Raw genomic sequence first — 23,669 nt, forward strand, 5'->3', positions numbered from 1 at the left:
ACAGCTAGATGTGAAAGCTTAGCAGTGCTGATGGAGAGGTGCGATGGATGCCTGCTCTCTGACAGCCTGAGCACTGCCTGGGCTGAGGCATCGCCCACCAGCCGGCCGGGCTGATCCCGGTGAGCGCCATGCGGGGCCGCATCTCCTCAGGGACCGAGGCTCCTGGGCCATGTCTTGTCAGGACATAACAGCAGCAGCCCGAGCTGGGAGCAGACAGAGCTGAAGCTGCCACAGCCACACAGTGCACAAGGGCCAGGCAGGGTTTGGCTGCAATCCCTCCCCTCTGCCCTCCGAGTGCCTGTGGCCCCCTCCAGCCAGTGAGCTCTGCTGCTCTCCTGCAGCTGGGCCCTGACGTCCCTGGCAGCAGGAACAGCTCTCCAGGTCACTCCTCAGGGCTCAGAGACTCTTTACCAGTGTCTGATCCCTATAGCGAGGTAAGGAGTATTTTACTTTCACCTTAACGGTATATTGCGTGCTAGTGACATTTATATATATCCATCTATTTATTTAATTCAATATCCACTTATTTATTACAAGTATGGTAAATAGTACAAGGTTTGACAGCTGTTTGAATTGCTAAGTCTAGGTCTGTCAAATCATTAATCACTGTTCAATGATCACTTAATCACCATTTGATTGCCATTTAATTTTTGTTCAGTCATTGATTACTTAGAATTTGATCATAATTTAGTCATTTACAGAATCTCTGTAGTTAAAATCTCAACAGTGACTGTTCTTAATTTTCATGGGACAAGAAGCTTTCCCTGCTGGCTGCACACCAGGGGTTATGGCACCTTCAGGCTTCTGTGGAACAGCAGAATCTTGCATGCTCTCCACACCATTAAGTCTGGGATTGTTTCACTTTTCCTCTCCTTCCTGCAGCTTTTATGCTCTGGGTGGATGGAGCGTGGCTCCTGTGGCTGGGTCCCCAATAATCTTATGGGGAAAATACTGTATTGTTGTCACTGGTGGTGCTGTAATAGCCTGGCTGGAGAAGTACTTGTGAACTGGCCATCCCTGCTGTTGACATTGCATGGGGATACTTTGTCTGTAGGGTCTGAGGGACACCTTAAAGCAAGGCTGGTGTCTCCTGTTGTGCCTGTGCTCACTTTGGGTGTCGTGCTCAGATGTCGTGCCCAGAGGAACTGGATGCCCTGGGAGATGTGGATCTGCTTGACTTTCTTTTGAAGGATGATGCTCCCTGTCCTGAAATCCCAGGGGAGCAGAATGGTCTGCTGGAAGACTGGGGCCTGCCAATGCCTGAGGTAAGTTCTTTGTGAGGAATTGCTGCTGAGCTGAGGTTTAGGAGGTTTGTCTCCCTGCTGAGTAAAAGCTGTTCCTCTGCAGCTCCTCGACAAGGAGATGGATGACTTCATCAGCTCACTGCTGAGCCCTTTAGAAGATGAACCAGACAGGCTCAGTTATTTGCCTGCCAACAATGACAGCAGCATTTCTGAGGATCAGCATCTGTCCCATTGCCTTGGTAGCAATTTTGCCAGCCAAGACATTGTGTTGGTTGATCATAACTACTCCCTTCACCAGGACTGGCCTGCACTGGAAAGTGTGAGGTCTGATGTGACAGAAGGAGATGTTACCATTGAGCTAGGTGAGTGATGTGTATGGACTCTTTCTGCCCTGGCTGCAGGCAGAAGAGAGAAAAGCAGTCCCATACTGGTATGTTTTGCTGGGTGTCAGGCAGAGACGGAGGGAGCCAAGAGTAGAGGCTTTCTGTTGTTGTAAAATTGCTATTTCATGCCACTCAAAGCTGGCTGGTCAGGTGCTGCCTCAGTGGGGCCCAGCATTTGACTTGTCTTTCCTTCCCCAGGGGCATGGGTGGGTTTGGAAGGCACAAGTGAGACACTGGAACAGAGCACCACTTCCCCAGTTGCTGTTGCCGTGGAAGATGAACCCCAGCTTGTGCCTGGATCCATGGTGCAGGTACTGATTCCCATGCCTGTGGACCCCAGCCTTTGCTTCTCACATCTCTCCTTCTCTTCTGACTTGGCTCCTATGAGGGGTATTGCTGAGGGAAAGCATGATGTTACTGATTCCAGTTCTTTGTGTTTGCTGCATGCCCTTGCTGGTCCACGATGGACTCCCTGTTTTATACATTCTCAGTAGGCTTTTTTTTGCTTTTTCTAGTCTGACTTCCCAGAGCTGGTCCTGACAGAGGAGGAGAAGCAGCTTCTGGAGAAAGAAGGTGTTATATTACCAACCTGTCTGCCACTGACCAAAGTGAGTTCTCACTAGAACCAGACCACTCAAATGTATCAGGTAGTGTAGGGGTTTGAAACTGCAGGACAGTGCCTTGATGAGAATATTGGTGTCCAGGTGCTGCATTCAGTGCAGTGTTCATCTGGGCTTGGTGTCGTTTTCCTTCTTTTGAGTCCAGGGTGTCATCCATGTGCACAGCAGCTTCTGGCTGCTGTCAGTCTCCCTACTCATGGCTGTTTACAGGAGGCAGTTACACCACAGTGCCTCCAGCTATTTTTTTCCTGCTTGCCTAGTGGCTTTGTGGTCTGTGTGCTTTTCATTTTCCTTAGGTACACCTTACTTTTGATAAGTCATGGAAGCTGCTGGCTGCATCAGCAGGCCAGGGTTTGCCTTGCAGTTTATTCAGTGGTGTGGGAAGGACAGAGGACACGAGCACTAGGGCTGGTCACTGATATGTGAGGGTAGTCTGAGAGGGTGGGATTGCCAGCACCCTGGGATTGCTGTTAATGAGGTGATCCTTGCAGGCTGAGGAGCGAGTTCTGAGGAAAGTGCGTCGTAAGATTCGGAACAAGCAGGCAGCTCAGGATAGCCGTCGCCGCAGGAAGATCTATGTGGATGGCCTGGAAAACAGGTATGCTCACACAGTAGTGTCATCCAACACTGAGGGGAGCCATAAGTTCTTTTATGGATCCTTGGCAGAATGATGATGGCACTAAATTGTCATTTCAGCTAGAACCTCATTTTCCTATCATGTTATCATTAGTATAGCAGATGGTTTGTGAGTAGAGTGCACAGTTTCTCTACAAGCAGAATCAACGTAGTACAGTCTATAACTGCTGCAATACAGGATCTATCATACGACTTAACTTACAATTTCTAATCACCTTCATTCTAATACGTCTTAACTTATAATTTCTAGTCACCCAGGCCCTCTGCAGATGAGACCAGATCTTAATAGATGGTTCTGTGTATTAATATAGTGATCATAACATAGATTCAAAAATGATACAAATAATACAAGTCTCTCCTTCAGTCATGGAAGGAAGCAGGCAATGGTATATGTGTCCTTGAGCAGAGGGCTCGTGATCTGTCCAGCAGAAATCCTACTCCTAAAGTGCCCTTAGGACTTTCTAATTGCTTGATTTTGTGGACAGTGCACTCTGTGCTGTTGTGCTTTCCTGCTCTGTGATAGGGCTGTCAGCAACACAGAGCTGGCTGTGTGCCTGTGACCTTCAAGACTGGTAAGGGAAGGGCCCGTGTGTTGGAGAATTTTGCTCAGACATGGCTTATAGAGTTTTGTTCAGACACGCCATAATCATATACAGCTGATTGAAAAGTAAAAGGCAGCTGTAAGCAGCAAATTCTCAAGCCCGTTCCTGTAAACAGCAAAGTTCTCAGGCTTGTTTTTTAATAACAAGTAAATACCTTGTCCTTGGATGGTTATGGGAAAGCAGAGTGACAAACATGGAGGCCTTGAGAACCATTCATAACAGCATGAGAAAAACAAGTCTTGGTCTCAATAACAAACCACAGGTATTGAAAACAAAAGGAGGGGTTGGTGTGTAATCTGTAGTCAATGATGAGCTCGGGTTTTGCAATATATATGAACTTAATTAACACGGTTATAAAATGTGCATGTTGGATCAATAAATTGGAGTTTGATGCTGATCAAAGGATGGGTCGTCTCCCTTCGCTTCCTCACCCGTGCCCAGGGACTTTCAAGCTGGCAGGGAGAGGAAGAAGAAATCTGTTTGTTTTGGTACTTGGTGCACAGGACCTTCAGTGCCTGATAACAAGGGGCAGGGAATGAATACATGACTTGTTGGGTCAGAGAATGGTTGCTCCCCACCTGCCTGGCCTTAGTTGTGCTGATGACATTGCCAGGTCTGGGATCAGGGGGTGCCTGTTACAAGCTGCTGTGCTGTTCGGCTGCTGGGCTGCTGTCACCCTCAGCAAAAAGTGAGGCTGGCTCTGTGGGGCAAGAGCTCCCTGCAGGGGGTTCAGAACATCAGGATGAAGCCTGTCTTGTTCTCTTGTGCTTGGAGATGGCCCAGAGCTTGCCCTGTTCAAGTCAGGTAGCTGACCTGCTGGGACAAATGTGTTTTCAGGTCAGGCTAGCTAGTAATACAGCCTGATGTCACAGATCTGCAGGGCTGGTGTGATGCTAAGAGTGAGCATCCATAGAGGTTAATCAACTGGATTCAATCAATCCTGCTTCTCTGCAGGACTGGCAGGTCTTCATTCCTGCCCATATCTGGTATGAGGTGCTGCTGTCTGGGCTTTGCTGCACATGATACCAGGTGGACCCCAGGACCAATTTTGTCTGCCCCAGCCACCCAGAGGTGGTGTCTGATGTGAAGTCTCCACTGTTGACCAACAAAATATCTCTGTTTTTCCCCTACACCTCTCATCCTTCCTGGGAAGGGTGGCAGCCTGCACAGCTGAAAACCATGAACTGGAGAAGAAGGTGCAGCAACTGCAGAAGCAGAACATGTGAGTTTGTCTTGTTGGGTTTGGCAGGAGAAGTGGTGGGGAAGGCTGTTCCTGTTCTCAGGACTGTGGCCTGTCCCTGGCTGCAGAGGGTGGAGGGAAATGTGCAGATGTAGGTCCACCTGCTGTGCTAACCTGCATTTCCTGCTCTGCTGCAGGTCATTGCTCAGGCAGTTGCAGAAACTGCAGGCCTTGGTGAGACGGTCCGCCCCCAAAACTACCAAAAGAAAAACCTGCACCATGGTAAGTGGCTTCAGCCCCAGTGTCCGTGGAGGAGTTCCTGCTGTCCTCACAAGATTGGGAGAGAGGTATTTATTGCATGTAGTGATGCCTGTCCATCTCCTTTGCTGAGATTGTGCTGATCTTTCTGTTTCCAGATCCTGGTTCTGTCCTTCTGCCTCATTCTGTCTCCCAGCATCCGCTTACCCGGGAGTGTGGAGCCACAGCGGGAGCTCAAGGGTGAGTGAGTGCCCAGGCTGGGGCTGAGGTGTGGCTCAAGGTGAAGTGCTGCTTCCCCAGAGACAGCCTGAACTCTGGGGCACTTCCAACTCAGCATCCCCTTGCCTGGGGTTACAACTAGGTTTTTCTTGCTGTCTTGCCCCAGCTCTGGACTCTTCCTCAGCCCTGCTGCAGAGGCCTGCCTGAAAGCAGGGCCCTGTGCCAGGGGCGGTGCAAGGACAGGAGAGTTCCGGTCCCTCTTGGAGCACAAACTGTGCTTGTGCCTGGCAGCTGTGCAGCATCCTCTTCCCGCCTCCCCTGGGAAGAGGAAGTCCTGGTTAAACAGTTTGTCCTCTCTCCTGGGCTCTGTGGTAGCTCCATGCATAGCAGAGGAGGGTGGGAGGCTGGAAATGACAGGGTTGGCTCTACCTCTCTTACAGTGCTGTCACGGCAGATCCGCGAGTTTCCGAACCAGGGAGCACCTGATGTCCAGCATGACACTGAACTGGAGGGCTTCAGCCCAGAGCCTGGAGACTCCTTGCTGTTGGGCAACCTCAGTCAGTCATGGGAAGAGGGGCAGAGTCCACTTAACTCCAGTCCCAGATCTTTCAACAGCAACTCATCCTCTGACCCTCCAGCAGCAGCAGGCTCCAAGCCGGGCCTGCCCCAGAGTGACCCTTTGCCAGCAGCAGTGTTGGTGCCATGGAAATCCAAGGGTCAGGAGTGGGTAGAACACCCTGACAGAGTTCTCATCCAGCAGCACCATGCCAATGAGATGTGACCAGTGCTGCATCCTGCTCCTTGGGATGATACTGGGCATCCCGTGGAGCAGGGACAGATCTGTAGTAACAGATTATCTCTCCAAGCAGTTTCTTCTGAATACTCTTCTCATTGCCAGTGACTCAGAGGGTTTACCAGGAAGGAATTGATCTGACATTTTTTATCCGACTGCATCTGACATGGGACAGGAAATTCTGAGAATTTCACTGTGGCTGCTGATGTGGCTTGCAGCCCAGAGTGCATCTGGTGGCTTGTGTGGATTAGCTGTGGCAGGGAGAGTGGAGGCAGTTGGACTGAGGTGCCAGTACTTGGTCTGACTCGATGCAGCTGGCAGTGGAGGCTGCTGCCCTGCTTCTTCACTGCCCAGCTGGAGATGAAGGCACTTTCTAGTCTGTGTTGTGGCCCCAAACGTATGTTCCATGTCAGTGCTCCTTAATCCTGCAGTGTTGCCTGATTTCTAAGGTGTGAGGGAGCAGTTTGACCTTCAGTGCTCTCACAGGAGTAGTCCTGCCTGCTGCTGCGACAGACCCAGCATGTCGCCTGTTCCTGCTAGCTTTTGAGCCATGGCCACAGCTCCCAGCCTGGCTAGAGGAGGTAATTTGGAGTCCTTCCTGAGCCATGTGTGCTGTTTGCCTACTGTAAGGGCTGAGCCTTTCATCTCCTGCAGGTGTTTGGGCTTCAGGGAGCAGGCATGCCCTGAGCCAGACTGCTGAGGCAGCATGTTCAGAGAGCAGCAGAGCTGCGTGCTCTTTCGAAGGCTTTCCTGGCCACAGGACAGTTTCAAAGCCAGGTCCTTGTGTGCCCAAGCCTTGCTGTGCTGGCTGGTGATGCAGTCAATGGTTCTGGGTTGAACAGAAGCACTTTGAGCTGGTGAGCAGTGTCTTTGCCAGAGTGCAGCTTAGTGGTACCTGTAGAGATGTCCTTGTCCTACTGCAGGACATTCCATAGAGTCATATAGAATTGTTTGGATTGGAAGGGGCCTCTAAAGGTCATCTAGTCCAGTTCTCTGTGCAATGAGCAGGGATAGCTTCAAATTGGATCAGAATAATAATGAATAGCTTCCTTATTAGTAGAGTCTAAATAAATATTAATGGTGTGTGACTGTGTCCTCTCTGGTTGTTTTGGCAGGGTGCTGGGCTGCTGGGGCTCTACATGGGGCTGGGAACCTTGTGGGTGAAACCCAGGGGAGGTTCGGGGGCAATCCCTCTCAGAGCAATGCAGGGGAAGTCGCCTGGCTGTGGCTCTGCACAGGGCCGTGTTGAGGCACAGTGTGGGTTTGCAGGGCTGCTGCTTTGCTCTCACCCCGCTTCAAAGGTGCAAAAGCACTCTTGGAGAAAAGTGTATGTGGTAAGCAGCCAGCACCCACCACGCACACGCAAGCCTCCAGCGCTGCGGAAGCAGCAGCTTCCCCTGGAGGAAGCGCGAGGAGCTGGTGTCAGCCCCGCCGCTGCTTTTGTAATGGGAGCTGCACAATCGCAGGAAGTGGAGCAGGGCCAGGGTGCTGCAACAGCCACCGGGTGGGCCTTGCCTGCTGCAGGGTTGCTAAATTCAGGATTGTCCCTAGATCTGGTTGGGGTCACTGGGTCCACAGGAGGCACTGGCAGACCCTGAGCTCAGGCTGCAGAGCCCACTGTAGGATTTGGGGGCTCTGGAGCTCAGCAAGGCAGTGGGTGCAGGAAGCTTCACACTTGCATCCCACCCCGGGAGCAAAACCAAGCAAGGCATGGGACAGTGTTGTGTCCAGAGAGGAGGCAGCCAAGGAGAGGCTCATCCAGGGCCTCTGCCTCAGCATGCTCCCAACAGGACTGGGTCACAGCCTGACCCTGACCAGGACGGACAGCCCTTGAGCATCACCAGGGAACCACTGGAACTCTTTCCCCAGAGGTATGCAGCGCATCAGGAAGGTCTAGGACCCCATCTACACTTCAGTTTAATTTTCTGCAATTTGAGGCCAGAGTGTGTAATGCCCCTCAGCACTTTAGTTTCATTTTTTTGCAGTTTGAAGCCAAGGTACGTAATGTCCTGTTCCCATCCTACTTTCATTTTTGCAGTTCAGGGTCAGTGTGTGTAATGGCCTGTTCCCCCTTTAGTTTCATTTTTTGCAGTTCAAGGCCAGAGTGTGTAGTGTCACAGAATTTACACAGAGTCCCTGACCCAGCAGTAATCAATATCAAATGAGCCATCTGGAGTAATACATGGTGGTGTTGCCAGGAAAGTTGGGAGCAGCCACGTGAGCTGGTGTTTGCCTGTGTATGATGGGGTCAGTATTGCTCTTTGTAGCTGTCTGGCTTGCTTGGCCAGATGTCAGGAAGGGAGATAACTCTGGGAGAGCAGGCTGAGAGCCAGGAGCTGGGAGTTTTGGGGAGGACTGCTCTACGGCCTCATAATGGCCCAAGTCTGGTGTTTTTCATTGCTTTCTGTGTTCCCGTGCCAGTCCCACAGCAACCAGCTCTGACCTGGGGAGAGAAATGAAGCTCAGCCTGGACCTCATGCCTTGGGTAAAAGGACAGCAATGATTAAAGTGCTCATAATGAGTCTTTGGCTGAGGACTTGATTATATCAAGCAGAGGGGCAGGAGCCAACTGATATTCTTGCCACCCTCCTTGTCCTCTTTGCTGCAGATCCCTGCTCTTTTTCCTAGCATGCTGTGGGGTCAGAGCATGGTGTGCATGTGCACTAGGGCTGCTTGCATGCACACAGAGCCCCACACTCTGCCTTAGGTCGGTGGTATGGTCCCAGCTTGTGTCCCCACCTTGTTCCCTCTGTTATGCCCAAGGTCGACCTGCATCTCCCTTGTGCCCCAGCAAGTGCCTTTGTGAACATTGTGGGACTATGCTGGCAGACTGGAAGTATGAGTTTTTCAGGGCAAAATATCCTGGATAGTCCTTGGCAAGTCCCAGATGGGTGTTGCCAGATGGAAACAGAATATTTTTTGCTTGGTGACTCCTCTTTGCTTGGTGACTCCTCAAGTATTAGGGTATCTTCTCCTTTCCGTGATAGTGATATATTGAAAATTGTGAAAACATAAAATGAAATTTGCTTTCTATTGCTAAGGAAGTCCTAGGCTGTGTAAGCAATACTAAACACTTCCTCATTGTGGCTTTAAACAAATCAGGTTTGCCCTTTTAAAAAAAAGGAATTAGGGTTTCTCACAGAGATGGAAAATTTAGTCAGTAGCAGAAACAAGATATATCCACCTCTTCAAGGGAAATCTAAATCCTGTGTCATCATCCATCCTATTTTTATCCACTAGCACCAGCTGCTGGATATTGGTGGAAACAGAAAAACTAACATCTGAAAACTGGTTTAAAAAGCAGCTGGAAATACAGTGATGGAACCACTGCCTCCTTCCAGCTCTCACAGCTGGGCACCTCAGCCCTGGGCCTGCTGAACCCCCAGGAGTCGTGTTAGGAGCACTTTGGCAAAGTGTCTAAGGCAGAGAGGTCGGGCTGTGATGGCTAAAAAAATCCAGCCAGTGTCAGATGTGCCCTTCCCGTGTTCTCTTTCCTTGGAGACATCATGGCTGGAGACACACCCCCATGCATTCCTCGGGGGACACAGCCGTGCCGAAGGGACTCTCGGGGCGGGGTATTTGGGATCTTTCCCCGGGCCTGGGATGGGAGCGCAGCTGGCAGCCGGCCAGGGCTGCGCATCTGCCGGGGCTGGGAACCGGAGGCTGACGGCTCTGCTGGAGTCGTTTGCAGCGCCCCGTTCCGGTGTTCGGGCACCCGAGAGCTTCCCGTGCTCGGCTCCCGCGGGAAGGCTCTGCAGTGTTCCTTCTGCCTGGCCACAGCCCAGTTTGTCCCCCATCTCTAGGGACATCTGGGACATGTTACCCAGAGCATGGCATCAGGTTTGCAGGCACAGTCCTGCTGCACGCTGCCAGGGAGGGGAGCTGGGACAGTCGCCATCCCCAGGGACTCTGCTGGCCTCAGCCTTCTCTTTTTCAGTCTCAGTGCAGCATAAAACCTCCCATCTGGGAGGGTGGCTGCTGGGTGAGACAAACCCCACAAATTTGAGGCAGGGCAGAAGACAGAGCCAAGCCCTGCATCCCCACAGAAACCTTTTATTTTGCATCTGGTGAACTTGCCTAAGAAAGCACCAACCTCTGGGCTGAGGTTGCGCCTCAAGTGCAGCATGCTGGTGCGGGCAAAGTCTGACTAGGCACTCCTCGCAATCCTGAGCCTGCTGGATTTTCCCATTTGCTGTCATTTTATCCGTGTGAAGGTGCTGGTGCCAATCCTGCAGAAAACACCAAATCAGATGGGGTCGTGCATGCTGTGGAGGGTAGAGGGGAAGCCCAGGGGGAGCACTGTGTGGCCGACTGAGGTACTGCAGGTTCCAACAGCCTGTGGCAGAGGCTGCGCCAGGTGCTGGCATCTTTTCCTTCTCTTCCTGCTGCGGAGAGTGGAAAGAAAGTTCCAGAGAGGGCTCTCTGTAGCCAGAGCCCATCCAGGGATCCCCCACCCTGAGGCACTTCTGGCATGCAGGGGTGGACGACGTTACACAGATGCTCCATAGCCCTTGCATATCACTGGTGACAAACCCATTCCACCCTCATGGTCTTCCCATGCTTCACCCTGTGAGATTTCTCCCTTTTCCAGCCTGAGTTGCAGAAGACCCTGGCAGAGCAGTGGCTGGGACCCAGCACTCACCGGGTGCCTTTCCAGTCCTCTGCAGGACTGTCAGCTGCCTCTCGCAGGAGCCACAGGGCATGTAGGGTCTCCTCCCCCTCGGGGTCCACATAGCACTGGCCCAGGAAGACACTTGTCCAGGCAGTCTCTGAGTCTGGAAGGGTTTAAGATGGTGTGAGTCAGGTAGAGAGGCACAAGGTCACCCTGTGTCCTGCTGGCATCACCACCTGCAGGATGACGTCCCCCTGCTGCCTACCTTGGAGCTTCCAGTTCACAGTGAAGGAGAAGGTGGGCTGTGGGACCAGCTCTGTATCTTGTTGGGACCCCTCCAGTGGTGAGGTGAGGAGTTCTGGGTAGCCAGCAGCAGGTCCCGGCTGGTAAAAACCGGAGAATCTGTTGTCCTTGTTCAGGGTGGACACAACCATCTGGCAGCTGGTGTCGCTCCGCCACGACCCAGAGAGAAGGCACTGCAAGGCCAGGGCTGTGGGTTGGAGGGAGGGAGAGCGGGGAGCATCCTGCTTCCACCCCTTCACCCTGGCTCTGCCCAGAGATGTCTGCAGCAGTGGGTGGTATGCCACGGACCTGATGTGCCACTGGCATCACCATCTCAGTGTGAGAATCATGCCTGAGCTGTAATCCAGCTCAGTCACTGTCCAGGATGGTTTCACCCACCCAAGGGAGAGTGAGACCCTCATGCTCAAGCAGCAGGTGCACAGTTTCCCCTACCCTCTGGGAGGGAAAACAGGAGCTGTCAGGGGTACGGCTCTGTTTGCCTTTCTCTGAATGACTTCCCACAGCAAGAAGCATCCTTGCAGGAGCAGTCCTGTCCTCCCAGCCTCATTGCAGCTTCCCTCAGCGCAGCACAGTGCTGTTCCTACCAGCTCCAGCAGCCCAGCCCTGGCTCCCTGCTGAGCTATGGTGCCCCAGCAGCAGACTTTGGGGTCCAGCAGGATGTCAGCCCCACATCCCCACTGTCATTTGTCCCCATACCTTCCTCTCCGCAGGGGCAACACGCACTGCCAGGGCAAGGGCGAGGGCGAGGACCAGGGCAAAGGCACTTCTCCCCATGGCTGCAAGGCTGCTAAGACCTCCTCCCAGCCCTGCAGCCCAGCACCCTTTATAGGGCTGTAACTGGAGCCCCACCAGCACCAGGATGGCAGCTGTGAGATGAATGGCTTGATGTCAGGGTGCCCGGGACAGGCGAGGGAGGTGGGCAGGTCTGCATGACCTGGTCAGGGCTGAAGGAACGCAGGAATAAGCACGGCTGGGCAGAGGAGTGGGGACACAAGTTTTTTATAAGGCCCTATAGTAGCCTGGAAAGCATCAATACCTTCTTTGGGAATCTGCCTCCCATGCACAAAGGCTGGAAACTACCACCTATTTCAACATTTACCCCCTCCCTGCTTTGCTGCTGCCACTGCCTGATGAGGATGCTGCAGTGCTGCACTGAAAGGAAAGCTTACTAATTTTAGAAGCGGTAACGTTTCTCCAGCCTTTTCTGGATGTCAGCTGCTGATTTTGATGCTTTTGCTTTTACTTTTGTGAGAGTTAGAGGAAGAATTAACCACAGTCATGTTACTGAGATCCCAATGAGTGTGTTTGCTAAACACACAGAGTGTGATAACCAGCCTTGTATTCACATTTCTTGTATTGGCTGCTCTAAAGGACCTTTGATGTGAAATATGCAGCATGCAGTGTCCCTGTCTTCCTGAGCTGTGCCTTTGCTGTGATGCCTGGAGCAGGCATATGGCTGTGGCAGCTGAAAATTCAGGTGGGACTCAGCTGAACCAAGACCTGCTGTGTTCAAGACAACAGTGTTTGGGGCAGGGCATGGCAACAGGGCTGCAGTGTGCAGACTGGGGGTGGGGCAGCACCCCTTTGGGGCGGCACCTCTCAGTGCCCACTGCTAGCCCTGGCACGTCCTGGCCCCCTGCGCTCAGAGCAGGTCTCTTCCATCTAGGTAACCTCAAATGCTGGGCTGAGTGGAAAACAGCCCTCTCCTAACATATCCCTCCTCTTTGTCTTTTTCAGTCCCAAAGTCATGGCCTATCACAGGTACTCATAGAAATTCCCCCTGTGGAGTCTTGTGCTGTTGTCCTGGATGCCACACTCTGTTCTTTTGGCCTGACACCAGCTCCTGCCTTTCTGTGATGTTTGGCAGGGACAAGCCAGCTTGTTATAGATCCCAGGGTGGTGGCAGGTTTCCCCCCACTTCATGACACCGTGCTGCAGCTTTGCTAGAGCTGGGCCAGGCTTAATGGACTGTGCAGCTGCAGTGCTGTCATCCCTGGGGCTGGGGTATTTTCATAACACATCTGCAAGAGGCTTTCTCTTCACCCACGGACCTGCCAAAAGCTTTGTGCCAAAAGAGCTGACTAAGCTTGGCAGGTGTCCACAGAGGCAAAAAGAGAGACACTGCCAAAATGCAATGCTAGAGAAAGGGAAAATCCCTGAGTGTAACCCAGGGGGATGGAATGGGGTGGGATGGGGTCTTTAACTTGTGCACATTTTACTTGACATGCCATGCAGCACAAAGTTAATGAGCATCTCAAATCTACTGATAATGCTGCCTCCATTGCCCAATCCAACAGAGCACGGATTCCCAGTGCTGGAAAGGGTCTGGTGGGAATGGATATGAAGGCACTGCAAGGAAGTGAGCTGAATTCAGGGTGCTGCTGCTAACCCTGCCACCATCAGGCAGGTGGGGAATGATGACACAGGGTGGAAGTTTGGGTTTAATGAGATGGGAAATGAGCCCAGGGAGGCAGATGGGTGGGATCAGGGAGCGATGCAGATGTCCCTGCAGAGGGGCAGTGGTGAGTCCTCCCCTCAGCAGGGGCATCTTTGGGGACAGAAGGTGTAGCAAGGACAGACTCTAAGAAAAGGCAGCAACAGCTGATGATTTTAAAATTTTATTCTCAGCTGGGAGGCAGGCTTTTCTTGTTGGGGGTTAGGCTGCAGCCAGACCATCCCATCATGGCCCTGGTAAAGACACAGCCTCACAGGGAGGGGATGAATTCGGCAGGATCTTTCCTTTTGGGGTGCGTTTGCGTGTGAAGACATTTCTGCCCACCCTGTAAGAAGATAAGAGTTCCTGTAGGATGACCCACAGACACTGCCCACTCAGAGCTGCCAGTGCTTGCAACAGTGATGGGGTGTCCCTGACTTCCCCCACGTTTCCTCCAGTGAGGACCCTGTGGGAATCTACAAAATCAGAAGGTTTTGGGAAAGCTGCAAAAGGCAGGCCTCAGAGACAGCAGAACTGTGATTAGAGCTAAGCAGTAGCCATAAGATAGGTCAGCAGAAAAATTATTTAAGAAGTAGAAAAGCAAAGACAAATAGAACAATAGTTTGTGTATTGACGCTTTCTAGAATAACTCCCTAAGCTACAGAAAAGTTTATCTAGTAAGATATTAGGAAGTTTGAAGCTTAATATGGAGTTCTGTGCATTGTGTTTTAAGGCTTACAAACAGGTATTGTATTCGAAATAAGCAAGCATTGTTTTAACCAAAGGTAGGTGTGCTTATAGCAGTTGGATAGAACTACTGTCAATGTGCTTTTGCTTTATGTGATTGGTCAAAAAACTTTTAAAGTAAGTTGTAACACTAAGTTCTTAGTCTGCTGTCTGAGATATGAGCTGATGGCATCTTCCCATTGTCATAACCATGTAATGAGACTGATGCTGAAAAATAAAACAGCTCAAAGCGTGTTCCACAACAGTCCCATCCCTTTTGTGATTTGTACGTACACGCCCAGCCAGTGATAGACCCCTCTGTGGCATTGGTGTTGCCCACATCCCCCCACTACCTCGTGGCTTTCCAGTCCTCCTCAAGGGACCCAACAGCTTCACGCAGCAGCCACGTGGTGCTCAGCATCTCCTTTCCACCTGCATCCACAAAGCATTGCCCCACGAAGGCGGTGGTGGCATCTGGGGGGAAGCACTTATTGGGAGATCCATGGGGAAACTGGCTTCTTCCGCTCCCCCATGTCCTCCCAGACACAGCTGTGTTCCTGCTCCAAATGCCACAGAACCACCAAACCCAGGCTGGGGGGGGGGCCTGCCTTTCCCTGTGGCTCCCTCAGGCAAGGCAGGATTTGTGGCATCATATCCCAGTTGTGCTAACAGGGTCTGGACCCACTGTGGGTGCCCCAAGGATGCTGGGTGAGGAGAGGCTCCCGTGTTCAAGCCCAGCATTGCCCCTCTGCACCATGCTGTGCAGCTGTTGCAGCTTAGCTGCACCAGAGCATCACCCAGCTGAATTCCTGGTGAAATAAAATTCCTGCTGGCTGCAAGCTTCCATTGACACTGCCGTGCCATCCCCAGGTGTCCCAGCACTTACTGGAGAACTTGTCCCAGAGCACAGTGAAGGCAAAGGTGGGCCAGCCCTCCCCTCCAAGCTGCTGCTGGGCACCCCTCAGTGGGGAGACTTGGGCACAGCCCCCGGAGAGGGTGACTCGTGTGAGGTATTGTCCATGGAAGTCCCCGTTGTCCCTCAGCACTGAAATCTCCATCTGTGAGTCCTGGTCATTCATCCACAGTCCGCTGAGCTGGCACTGAAGGAACATAGCCACACCCTCTCTGTGCCCCCACATGCAGAGGGACCCCATCCCTGCTGCTGCCCCACACCGGGGGAGCCAAAGCCCTGCTGTGAGTGCAGCTGCAGGGCATTGGCTCTCCCTAATCCCACTCTGGGCAAATGCTGCCCCAGGGTGCTGCTGAGGGTATGGTGGAGCAAGGCCAGAATATCCCAGCCCTGCAGCGTGCAGGGTACACCCAGACACAGACCCAGACATCGAGGGGATCCTACAGGCATGGTGCTCCCAGGCACAAACCCCAAGGGAAGGAATGCCCTGTGCATTGTTCCCTTGTGGGAACAAATCCTTCTGGAGGTGGTACCAGGTGGCTGAGGGTGATCCAGGGATACCTTGCCCTCTGCCTGGACTTGGTTCTTGCAAGGCTTGTCTAAGTCTAATATGGCATTTAAGGGAGAGCTCCTGGCTGCCCACAGTGCATGCCCTTGCCATGTCTGCCACGCTCCCACTGTCACCCATCCCCGTACCTTTCTCTCTGTAGGAGCAACACTCTCTGCCAGGGCCACGGCGAGGGCGAGGACCAGGATGAAGGCACCGCCCTCCATGGCTGCGGGGCTGCGAAATGCCCGGCCCAGCTGCCTCTCTGCCTGCATCCCAAACCCCTTTATAGAGCTGTAACCGGAGCCACGGCGGCTGGCGGCTGAGGCCTGAGTGTCCTGATGTCAGCGTGCCCAGGCCAGGGGAGGTGACGAGGTCTGCCTGACCTGGGCAGCGCCGGAGGAACGCGGCGATGAGCACGGCTGTGCAGGGAGCTGGGGATGCAGGGATGATTTACACAGCCACTGTCCAAGAGGCTCTCCCGACCCCGTTCCTTGCTCGGTGCCGGAGCCCTGGAGGCAGACACGGCCTGACACTGTCCCACTGCCACCGAACCCGTGCTGCCACCTAAACACAGGCTGGAGTGAGAGCAGTCCGGCCAGCTGTGCCCTGCTGCGCTGGCTGGTGACGGGAATGCCCGCAGGGCTCATCCCTGTCACCGTCTCCTCCTGCATTGTGAGTGTCTGCTGCTCTTTCTAAACTGTTTTTCCTCCTGGCTGTGCTGGGCTTCCCTCGGGTTTGGGACCTAAGACTGTCACTTCAGCAGGAACTCTTTAATCTGCCATTCTTGCGAGTGCAGAAGGGCTTTCCTGGAAGAAATGTAGATGTCAAAATTCGATGTTCCTGTGGGAGGGTGTGTTCTGTGCACGGTGCCTGCTGTGCATGCCATATGCATGATGCTCTGAGGCTGGGCAAGGCCCTCTCTCACCCTTCCCAAGGAGTTCCTGATGTGCAATACTGTAATGGGGGTGCTCAGACTGCCTGGCATTTGCAGAGGGACACGTCCCCTGAGACACCACTCTGACCAGGTGAACATGTCACTGCATACATGGAAGATAGGAGTGGCATCTGGCTGTGTCCAGATCAAAAGGTGCCTCTCTGGCCCCTGCCCAAGCACAAGGGGTGAGATCTGCTTTGACAATCCTCCTCATGTTTCCTGGGCCTGAGGACAAGGAAACCCACTCTCCTCTTCCTCAGGGAGCAGGATCCTATGTTCAAATTGCACTTTGCTTTTAATGAAAAAATTATAGGGCTGTGTTCAACTCCCATCCTGGGGACTTGCTGCAAAAGCCCCCAGGATCTTGACACTGCTCTCCCTTGCTTGCTGCCCAGCTGGGTCCCAGCACCCAGGACTTGGCACTCCCCTGTGGGCTCCATGCAACACCCACAGGGGCAGCACCAGCACAGAGCAAGGATGGACAGTTCCCTGCAGCCCACCCAATAGCTTTGCAGTCATCCTCGAGCAAGTCAGCCTCGTCTTGCATGATCCATGTGGTCCCTTCAGTATTTCCTTTCTCTCCTCATCTGTGAAGCTTTGGCCCATGGAGGCAGTGATGGAGTCTGCAGTCTGGGATGGGATGGGATGGGATGGGATGGGATGGGATGGGGCTGCCCCTCTTGGGCACCCAGTTTGTCAGTGGGAAGGGCTCCTTGTGGGTGGGTGATGTTTTCCTCCCCATCCTCCTGTCCTGTGGGACCTTGAACAGGCATGGATTATGCAGAGCATGGTGGCATGAGCCCAGCTGAGCTGGACATCACAGGAAGGGCGGGGATACTCCAAGGTCATCCAGGGGACACTAGAGGAGCTCTGAGAATACAAGAGGGAGGCTGGGAAAGGAGAAGCTCTTGAAAAGCTCCAGTAGACAGCTGAAGGTGGGTTGGCTCTCCTGGTTCATCGAGTGTGTCACCTGCAGCGGTGACACCCAGGCCTCATTCATGCTGTGTGGCAGCAGCCAGTGAGGTTGCCTTTTCTGCTCACAGCCAAGATGGTTATGTGAAAAATGAGTATTATTGGCTTTTCACAAATATTAAAATGAATAATATATGCGTTGGGTATTGATTCTCTTAAGTAGTGTGTTAAAAATCGTTTCAGGTTATAACAAAATGTTAAAATAGAAACTATGCTATGTAGGATACTTTTTTAAAGAAAGAACTTGCAGCAAAATAGCAGCCACAGGACATCTATATCTTTCAGAGAAAAAGAATTTATTGCCCACTTATAAGAAGGAACCAACTTCTTCCCACCTTGAAGGTGCTGTTAGGATTCAGAGGAAGAAGTTGACAATGACCAGACAGAATCCTGTATTTGAATGGAATTTATGCATCATGTATGCGGTGTATGTATATGCAGCAAGCTATTGTTTTTAAGGGTTAATCCTTTGTTAACGGGAGTCCTTTTTTGGGCTTGTGCTGCACTGAAAAAGGTATCCGGATGTCCATAACCTTTTGTCTCTATTATCTCATATTGTCCTAATTCAAATTGTCCAAATTATTATGACTCTAATTGTATTACTATTTTAATAACCATTATATTACTATTAAACTTTTAAAATTTTAAAAATGAGTGATTGGCATTTTTCACAGTTACATTGGAGCTGAGGTCAGTCACTGCCTGGTCCGGGGGCTGTGCAGTGGAGGGGACTCAGCCCCGGTGCCACAGCACAGCCTGGGTTGGGCAGGGTGGCAGGAGTGAGTAACCCCCTGAGCCGTGTGGGGCAAGCTGGACAAGCTGCAGGTTTCTCATCCACACAAAAGGTTATACTGACACATTTGATGAGCTCATCTGTAGGATGGGAAGGCAAAACACATCTGGGAGGGTGCCCTGGTTCCAAACCAGACCCAGGAAGGGCTGAGAACATAACTAAGGAGTTCCTCCATTCTCTCAGGATGGCAGTCTGTGGCTGGCAAGGCTACAGCTGGAACAGGGCCGTGGAGAGAGTCAAAAGAACAGAGAACAATTTGTGATCCTGGCCAGAGAACCATGTAGAAGTGGTGGAGGAGATGGGAGCTACGTGTCTCCACTCATCAGTGAAGTTATGGCTTGAAAAACAAATTTACTCCTTTGTCATTGCTGCAGAGTGGAGGGTACCAGGTTTTGGTACACCCAACCTGCCAATCACGCAGTCTCTTGAATGATCTGGGAATTTCCTGCATCCTTCTGCTTAGGAGGGGTCAACAGCTGCCCTGGGAGATGTTGGGCACCAAGAATTTCAGGGTTGAGACATTTGTAAACGGCTGACAGGAGCAGTCCCCGCAGAAACGGTTGCACAGGACAGTTTCCCACATGTGGTTGAGACATGTCAGTGCTGGGGCACCCCTGCAGTTGAAGCTCCTTCTCCATTCTAACAGTGACTTCAGTGCTTGAAGGGATTTGATCCTTATGCAAGCATCACCCCATGCCAAGATCCTAATAAGTTCGTTTTTTGGGTTTTGTTAACTGATACAATATATGTGTGAACAGCTGTGCCACGCAGCCATGCCCATGTGATTTCGCTGCCTCCACCGGCTCCCCCTGTCCCTGGAGGCATCCACAATGTGTGAATGACCCTGATCAAGGCTTGCCATGCAGCAGAAGCAGCGGGTTTTCCTGCAGTGGGGCCGAAGGAGAAGCCCTGCTCACGTTTTCCTTGCTGATGAGGGAAACAAACGGTGCTGGGTTTGCAGATCAACACCATGAGCAGGTTTGCAGCTGAACAAAACTCAGAGCTGAGGGGTGCCAAATGTCCATGGAGAAACATCCCCATCCTTAACCACTCCCAGGCACCCCCAGGTCCAATGAGCTGTCACCCCAAACCCGAGGTGTGCCAGGGATGTGTTGCAGCCAGGCTGGGTGCCCTGATGCAGGGACTGGCCTTGTAAATCTCTGTGCCAGCTCATGCCTGCCGTGCTCCTTGCAGCACTGTGGCTGCCTGCTGGGGTTTGCAGGATGCTCCAACTGTGGTCAGCACTGCTGCCTGGCTGAAGCACTCTGGAAATGCTGCACAGCCTCAGGAGAGCCCTGCCTTGGGGAAATGCTGGCATGAAGGCAATGATGAGGTCAGGAGGATGCGTGCAGTGAGGCTGGAGGCTTAGCAGGCACCTCACTGCTGAGCTGGTCACACTTCAGGTGAGAGCAGAGTCCTGTGGTCCCTCTGCCTCTCACTTTCCCACTTCTCAGACTCCTCTAAAAGCAGGGAAAAAGCTGTGCAGATACATAAATGCATAGCAGAGGGCTGGTGTAAAGACATTCTGGTCAGAAATGCTGTAAGGGAATGGAAAAAGCTGGAGAAATGCCAGCGAGGCACGGAGAAGGGAACAGCAGCACTGCTCTGGAAGCAGAAGATGAGCCCCAGGGAGAAAGATGTGAGAAGCAAACCACATGTGAGTTTGCAACAAGGCAGCTGAAAACACAGAGCAGGCAAACTTGCTAAAGCCACAGGTGCTGTTAGCAAAATTCTCCCACCCACAGCACTTGTGGCAGAAAAGCCAGGGGAGCAGAGATGGGTGGCAGCCTCAGCAGGCCAGTCCTACTTTTAAATTCACCAAATCCCAGGCAGCGTGCCAGCTCAGGGCACGCAGCACTGTGCCGGGTTATTCTGAGAATCAAAGACACAAGACTAAGTTTCGTATTCAGACCAAGAGCTGATTTCCTGGAAACCATTTTCTTTGGCTCAGAGGGGTGCCTAAGGCAGCACAGGCACTTCCTGTTTTGGTCAGTCACACAGTCCATTGGGCAGAGGTTTGAGAGGCTGTATTTGCTGGCCATTAGCTTCTCAGTAAATCACATTTCCCAGGAGTTTTGGGCTGGGTGTACTGCAGCTATTGGCGCTGTGTGGCTGGTACAGAGCAGCCCTTGGCACTTCTCAGGAGTGTGGACACAGCCAAGGCCCCTCGCCTGCCTGCTCAGGGGCTGTGTCAGAGCCAGAGGCCTCCCAGCCAGGTTTTTGGGATGCAGAAGAGCTGCCCAGCTTACCCTCCCATCACACTCACCAGGCTTTCAGCAGGAAAGAGTGAGTGCTGGTCACAGCTAGTGTCAGAGGGTTACTTTGGGGATGCACCATCCTGCTTGGGCTGGAAAGGGGGCTTTCTTGGGGCTAGTCTCTTCCCAGAATAAGGGAATGAGAGTTTCATCCCACACCCACCTTCCGCTGTGTTTTAGCCCAGCTTTTCCAGGACATATCCACAGACTGCACAAGGCTGTGTTTAAATATCTTTAATTTTATTTTGTGTTTTTTGGGATATCTTCCTTCAGAGCTGGAAACGTCAGGGCATGCTGGTACACACGGATCCTGCTGAGGGGTTCCAGTCTCCCAGGTGTGGCCAGGATAAGATGCTGCTCCCTCCTTCATCCCACTCGAGTGAAGGTGTTGTGCCCAGTCCTGTGGGGAAGCAGCCTCTCATTGGTGCCCAGCCAGCAGCAGGGCAGGGATCCCAGGGATCCCAGGTGGACTGGGGGTTCCTTGGCTCACCTGGTGGCTTTCCAGTCATCTGGCTGCGAGTCCACCTTCTCCCGCAGCAGCCAGGAGGTGTGCAGGACCTCCTTCCCACCATCCCCATTGAAGCACTGGCCCACAAACACAGCTGTGGAGTCTAAAGCAGTGGTGGCTGTCAGCATCCCAGCAGGACCCCAGCTGATTTTGGAGCTTCCCAGGCATCGGTGAGTTTAGTGCTCATGGAGCCTGAGTGGAACCCAATATTTGCAGGGAAATAGTGTGTGGCAGAGGTGCTGTCAGAGCAACCCTTGGTGCTGCCTCACCCAGACCTTGTTTTGGGAGGTGTACTGCTCTCTGCAGACACCATCCACAGTGGGGAGAGGTCAGGGAAGGAGAGACAGGGGACAGCAGAGAGAACAGAGGAATTGGGATGAGCACCGGGACCTGTCTGAGCTCCCCTCTCCATCCCACCACTCCATCCCACAACATCCATCATGCAACCACAGACCTGAGAACTTCTTCCAGTTGACAGTGAAGCCAAAGGTGCACTGTCCATCCTCATCCAGATGCTGGGAGCCAGTCAGTGGGGATGGCTGGATGGGTTTCTGGGTGCTTGACACGGCGGTGTGGTACTCTCCAGAGAAGGTTCCGTCCTTGCCGACCTTGAACACTTGCATCTTGGAGCCCAGGTCATTCTTCCACCAACCAGTCAGGTTGCACGGCTGGGGACAAGCAGACGTGTCCCTGGGGGCTGCCTGTACAGAGCCCTTAGAGGGCCTGAGCCCCTGCCCACGCCCCCCAATGCCCTCGGCATTCACCTTGATATGCCTTCTGCTCTCCCCCATGGTTGCCTCCTTCTTGCTGGCCTTTTTCTCCCCAGGGTGCTCAATTTCCTGGCAGAAGGTCTTGGAAAAGAACACAAACACTGGTCAGGCTGTGGATGGTGGCACAGTAGAGTGTTTCTGGAGTCCTGAGAGTGCTCGAGCATTCATTTTTAAAATACTTGATTCATAAAGTTGCTGCTATCGCAGTTACATCAAGAGGGCCAAAAGCTGGGGTAAGCCAAGCAACGGGGAGAGGTGAAGAGGAAAATTAAAAGATGGGATCCTTGGACAGGCAGGAACATGGGTGGGATCCCTGCTGTAGCCCTGGCAGGTGAGCTGTGTGAATCCAGGGCACATCTGCCCGTGTTTGTGGGTACCTGTGCTGTGCCCATCAGCACAGGTGTAGCATGGCAGGGAAGCTCTCTGGGATGGGCACAGCCCTCAGGTCCACAGTGGGCTCCAGCTCAGGCAGAGCCCTGCACATCCCACCTGCAGTTCTAAGCGCTGCCTGCTCTCTGCTGCGCTGCACTGTCTGAGGCAGGGGCAAGGCACCCCCTGGGGCAGGGTCCCCACGCTTCCCCTGCCCCAGTTCCCCTCCAAGTCCCTGGGAGGGAAGTGTGGGGTTTCCACATCCATGACTCCTGCAACACGGAGGGAATCTCCATGCACATCCTCCCCGGGCACACGGACTACCCTGGAGCATCACTTCCCTCATCTCCCTCGGCAGGGTTTCCCGTCTGCGTACCCGCTGGAGCAGGGAATCCTCCTGTTGCCGAGTGTTCCCCCCGCAGATGGCTCTTCCACGCGTGTCCCATCCCTAACAAGCGCTGCAGCTCCCATATCATATTCCCCCTCTCCGGCGAGTCTCCCACTCGTGTCCCTCCCCGAACACCGGGATCCCAGGCGTGCTCCCACCCAGGCTGCCCCGGAGCCGAGTTTCCCACACCGGCTCCCAGCAGGAGTTCCCACCTGGAAGCCCGCGGCAACCGCGGCCAGGGACACTCCTGCGGGCAGGGCGAGAGCGGAGAGGACGCGGCGGCTCATCGGGATGCAGCTCGGGATGCGGCGGCGGCGGGGAACCGCGCCGTGCCCGTGAGTCACAGACTTATATTCGGCTCCGCCGCTGCTTTCCGGGAAAGCCTCGGGTGGTTCATGAGGGAGGAATCGATACTGGCACAAGGAAGGGGAAGGAGACAGGGAGGGCAAGAGGTGTGGGGACAGGGACAGGAGCAAGGACGGGGATGGGCACAGGGCTGGGGATGAGGACAGGAAGAGGTTGTGGTGGGAGGGGAATGGGAACTGGGGTGAGGGCAAGGATGAGGGATGGGGGATGTGCACATGGATGGGGACGGGAACAGGGGCAGGGATGGGGACGGAAGCAAGGGTGGGAGGGATGGGGACGGGGCAGGGATTAGAGGCAGGGATCGAGATAGGCAGCCGGACTGGAACAGGGATGGACACAGGAATGGGTATGGGCAGAACAGGGATGCAGGAGGGGTTGTGTGGGGCTGCCCACTGATATCACCCAGCCTGGGGGTCTTTAGCCCCATGTCTGCTGGTTGAGGGCTGGGTCTAAGTCTCCATCCTGCCCTGCTGGAGCTCCTGTGTCCCAAAGCACCCTCTGGTCACCTCAGGGGATGGACAGAAGGACAGAGATTCATGAGGACTGGGCAAGGCATGTGGGCAGGGACAGCAGGTGAGCAGGTGATCTGCAGTGGGTCCAGGGAACTGGGAGGTGAATGAAGGAAACTGGCCCCAACAGCAGTAGGAAAACCTCTGAGCAGGGCATTGAGGCTGGAGGTGAGCAGCCCAGGTTGCATATGCCAGGCAAGAGAAAAAGGAAAACGAAATGTCAGTGAAAGGGCAGGATCACAGCAAGGTCAGGGACCGGACGTGAGATACAGCTGATGAACACAGATTATGATACAGAGGGGGTGGTGCCCCCAGTGCTGATTTCTCATACAACT

At 53.2% G+C, this 23,669-nt stretch overlaps 4 protein-coding genes across 4 annotated transcripts; 1 reads left to right on the top strand and 3 right to left on the bottom strand.

The window, feature by feature from the left end:
• Window positions 1–284: 284 nt before the first annotated feature.
• Window positions 285–7,020, top strand: CREB3 (cAMP responsive element binding protein 3). The gene is made up of 10 exons (XM_054283540.1): window positions 285–434; window positions 1,128–1,265; window positions 1,348–1,606; window positions 1,826–1,938; window positions 2,143–2,235; window positions 2,739–2,845; window positions 4,639–4,707; window positions 4,863–4,947; window positions 5,082–5,163; window positions 5,583–7,020. The coding sequence occupies exons 2-10, from the start codon at window positions 1,128–1,130 to the stop codon at window positions 5,921–5,923; spliced, it is 1,287 nt and encodes a 428-aa protein (XP_054139515.1). The 5' UTR covers window positions 285–434; the 3' UTR covers window positions 5,924–7,020.
• A 3,110-nt stretch (window positions 7,021–10,130) lies between these two features.
• Window positions 10,131–11,624, bottom strand: LOC128941491 (avidin-like). Its single transcript, XM_054283276.1, has 4 exons — window positions 11,547–11,624; window positions 10,813–11,023; window positions 10,578–10,710; window positions 10,131–10,164 (listed from the first exon to the last, which is right to left on the bottom strand). Exons 1-4 carry the CDS (start codon window positions 11,622–11,624, stop codon window positions 10,131–10,133), a joined length of 456 nt encoding a protein of 151 aa, XP_054139251.1.
• A 1,906-nt stretch (window positions 11,625–13,530) lies between these two features.
• On the bottom strand, window positions 13,531–15,694 carry LOC128941482 (avidin-like). The gene is made up of 4 exons (XM_054283258.1): window positions 15,617–15,694; window positions 14,897–15,110; window positions 14,364–14,484; window positions 13,531–13,630 (listed from the first exon to the last, which is right to left on the bottom strand). The coding sequence occupies exons 1-4, from the start codon at window positions 15,692–15,694 to the stop codon at window positions 13,531–13,533; spliced, it is 513 nt and encodes a 170-aa protein (XP_054139233.1).
• Window positions 15,695–20,693: 4,999 nt separating this feature from the next.
• LOC128941655 (avidin-like) lies at window positions 20,694–22,751 on the bottom strand. The gene is made up of 5 exons (XM_054283533.1): window positions 22,672–22,751; window positions 21,697–21,783; window positions 21,387–21,600; window positions 20,915–21,035; window positions 20,694–20,824 (listed from the first exon to the last, which is right to left on the bottom strand). The coding sequence occupies exons 1-5, from the start codon at window positions 22,744–22,746 to the stop codon at window positions 20,791–20,793; spliced, it is 531 nt and encodes a 176-aa protein (XP_054139508.1). The 5' UTR covers window positions 22,747–22,751; the 3' UTR covers window positions 20,694–20,790.
• Window positions 22,752–23,669: the final 918 nt, after the last annotated feature.

The sequence above is a fragment of the Melozone crissalis genome, unplaced genomic scaffold (genome assembly GCF_028551555.1).
Source record: "Melozone crissalis strain CALT ecotype California unplaced genomic scaffold, PUWL_Pcris_2 ptg000036l_1, whole genome shotgun sequence".
Classification (NCBI taxonomy): Eukaryota; Metazoa; Chordata; class Aves; order Passeriformes; family Passerellidae; genus Melozone; species Melozone crissalis.

Coding starts and splice junctions, on each gene's coding strand:
- CREB3 (XM_054283540.1), top strand. CDS start 1,128: ATGTCGTGCCCAGAGGAACTGGATGCCCTGGGAGATGTGGATCTGCTT. Junction 4,708..4,862: donor CAACTGCAGAAGCAGAACAT/GTGAGTTTGTCT, acceptor GCTCTGCTGCAG/GTCATTGCTCAGGCAGTTGC. Junction 5,164..5,582: donor GCCACAGCGGGAGCTCAAGG/GTGAGTGAGTGC, acceptor CCTCTCTTACAG/TGCTGTCACGGCAGATCCGC.
- LOC128941491 (XM_054283276.1), bottom strand. CDS start 11,624: ATGGGGAGAAGTGCCTTTGCCCTGGTCCTCGCCCTCGCCCTTGCCCTG. Junction 11,024..11,546: donor TTGCCCCTGCGGAGAGGAAG/GTATGGGGACAA, acceptor CTGGCCTTGCAG/TGCCTTCTCTCTGGGTCGTG. Junction 10,165..10,577: donor GAGGACTGGAAAGGCACCCG/GTGAGTGCTGGG, acceptor TGTTTTCTGCAG/GATTGGCACCAGCACCTTCA.
- LOC128941482 (XM_054283258.1), bottom strand. CDS start 15,694: ATGGAGGGCGGTGCCTTCATCCTGGTCCTCGCCCTCGCCGTGGCCCTG. Junction 14,485..14,896: donor GCTCTGGGACAAGTTCTCCA/GTAAGTGCTGGG, acceptor GCTTCCCCCCAG/ATGCCACCACCGCCTTCGTG. Junction 13,631..14,363: donor GAGGACTGGAAAGCCACGAG/GTAGTGGGGGGA, acceptor ATCTTCTTACAG/GGTGGGCAGAAATGTCTTCA.
- LOC128941655 (XM_054283533.1), bottom strand. CDS start 22,746: ATGAGCCGCCGCGTCCTCTCCGCTCTCGCCCTGCCCGCAGGAGTGTCC. Junction 21,036..21,386: donor CAACTGGAAGAAGTTCTCAG/GTCTGTGGTTGC, acceptor CCACTGCTTTAG/ACTCCACAGCTGTGTTTGTG. Junction 20,825..20,914: donor GATGACTGGAAAGCCACCAG/GTGAGCCAAGGA, acceptor GCTTCCCCACAG/GACTGGGCACAACACCTTCA.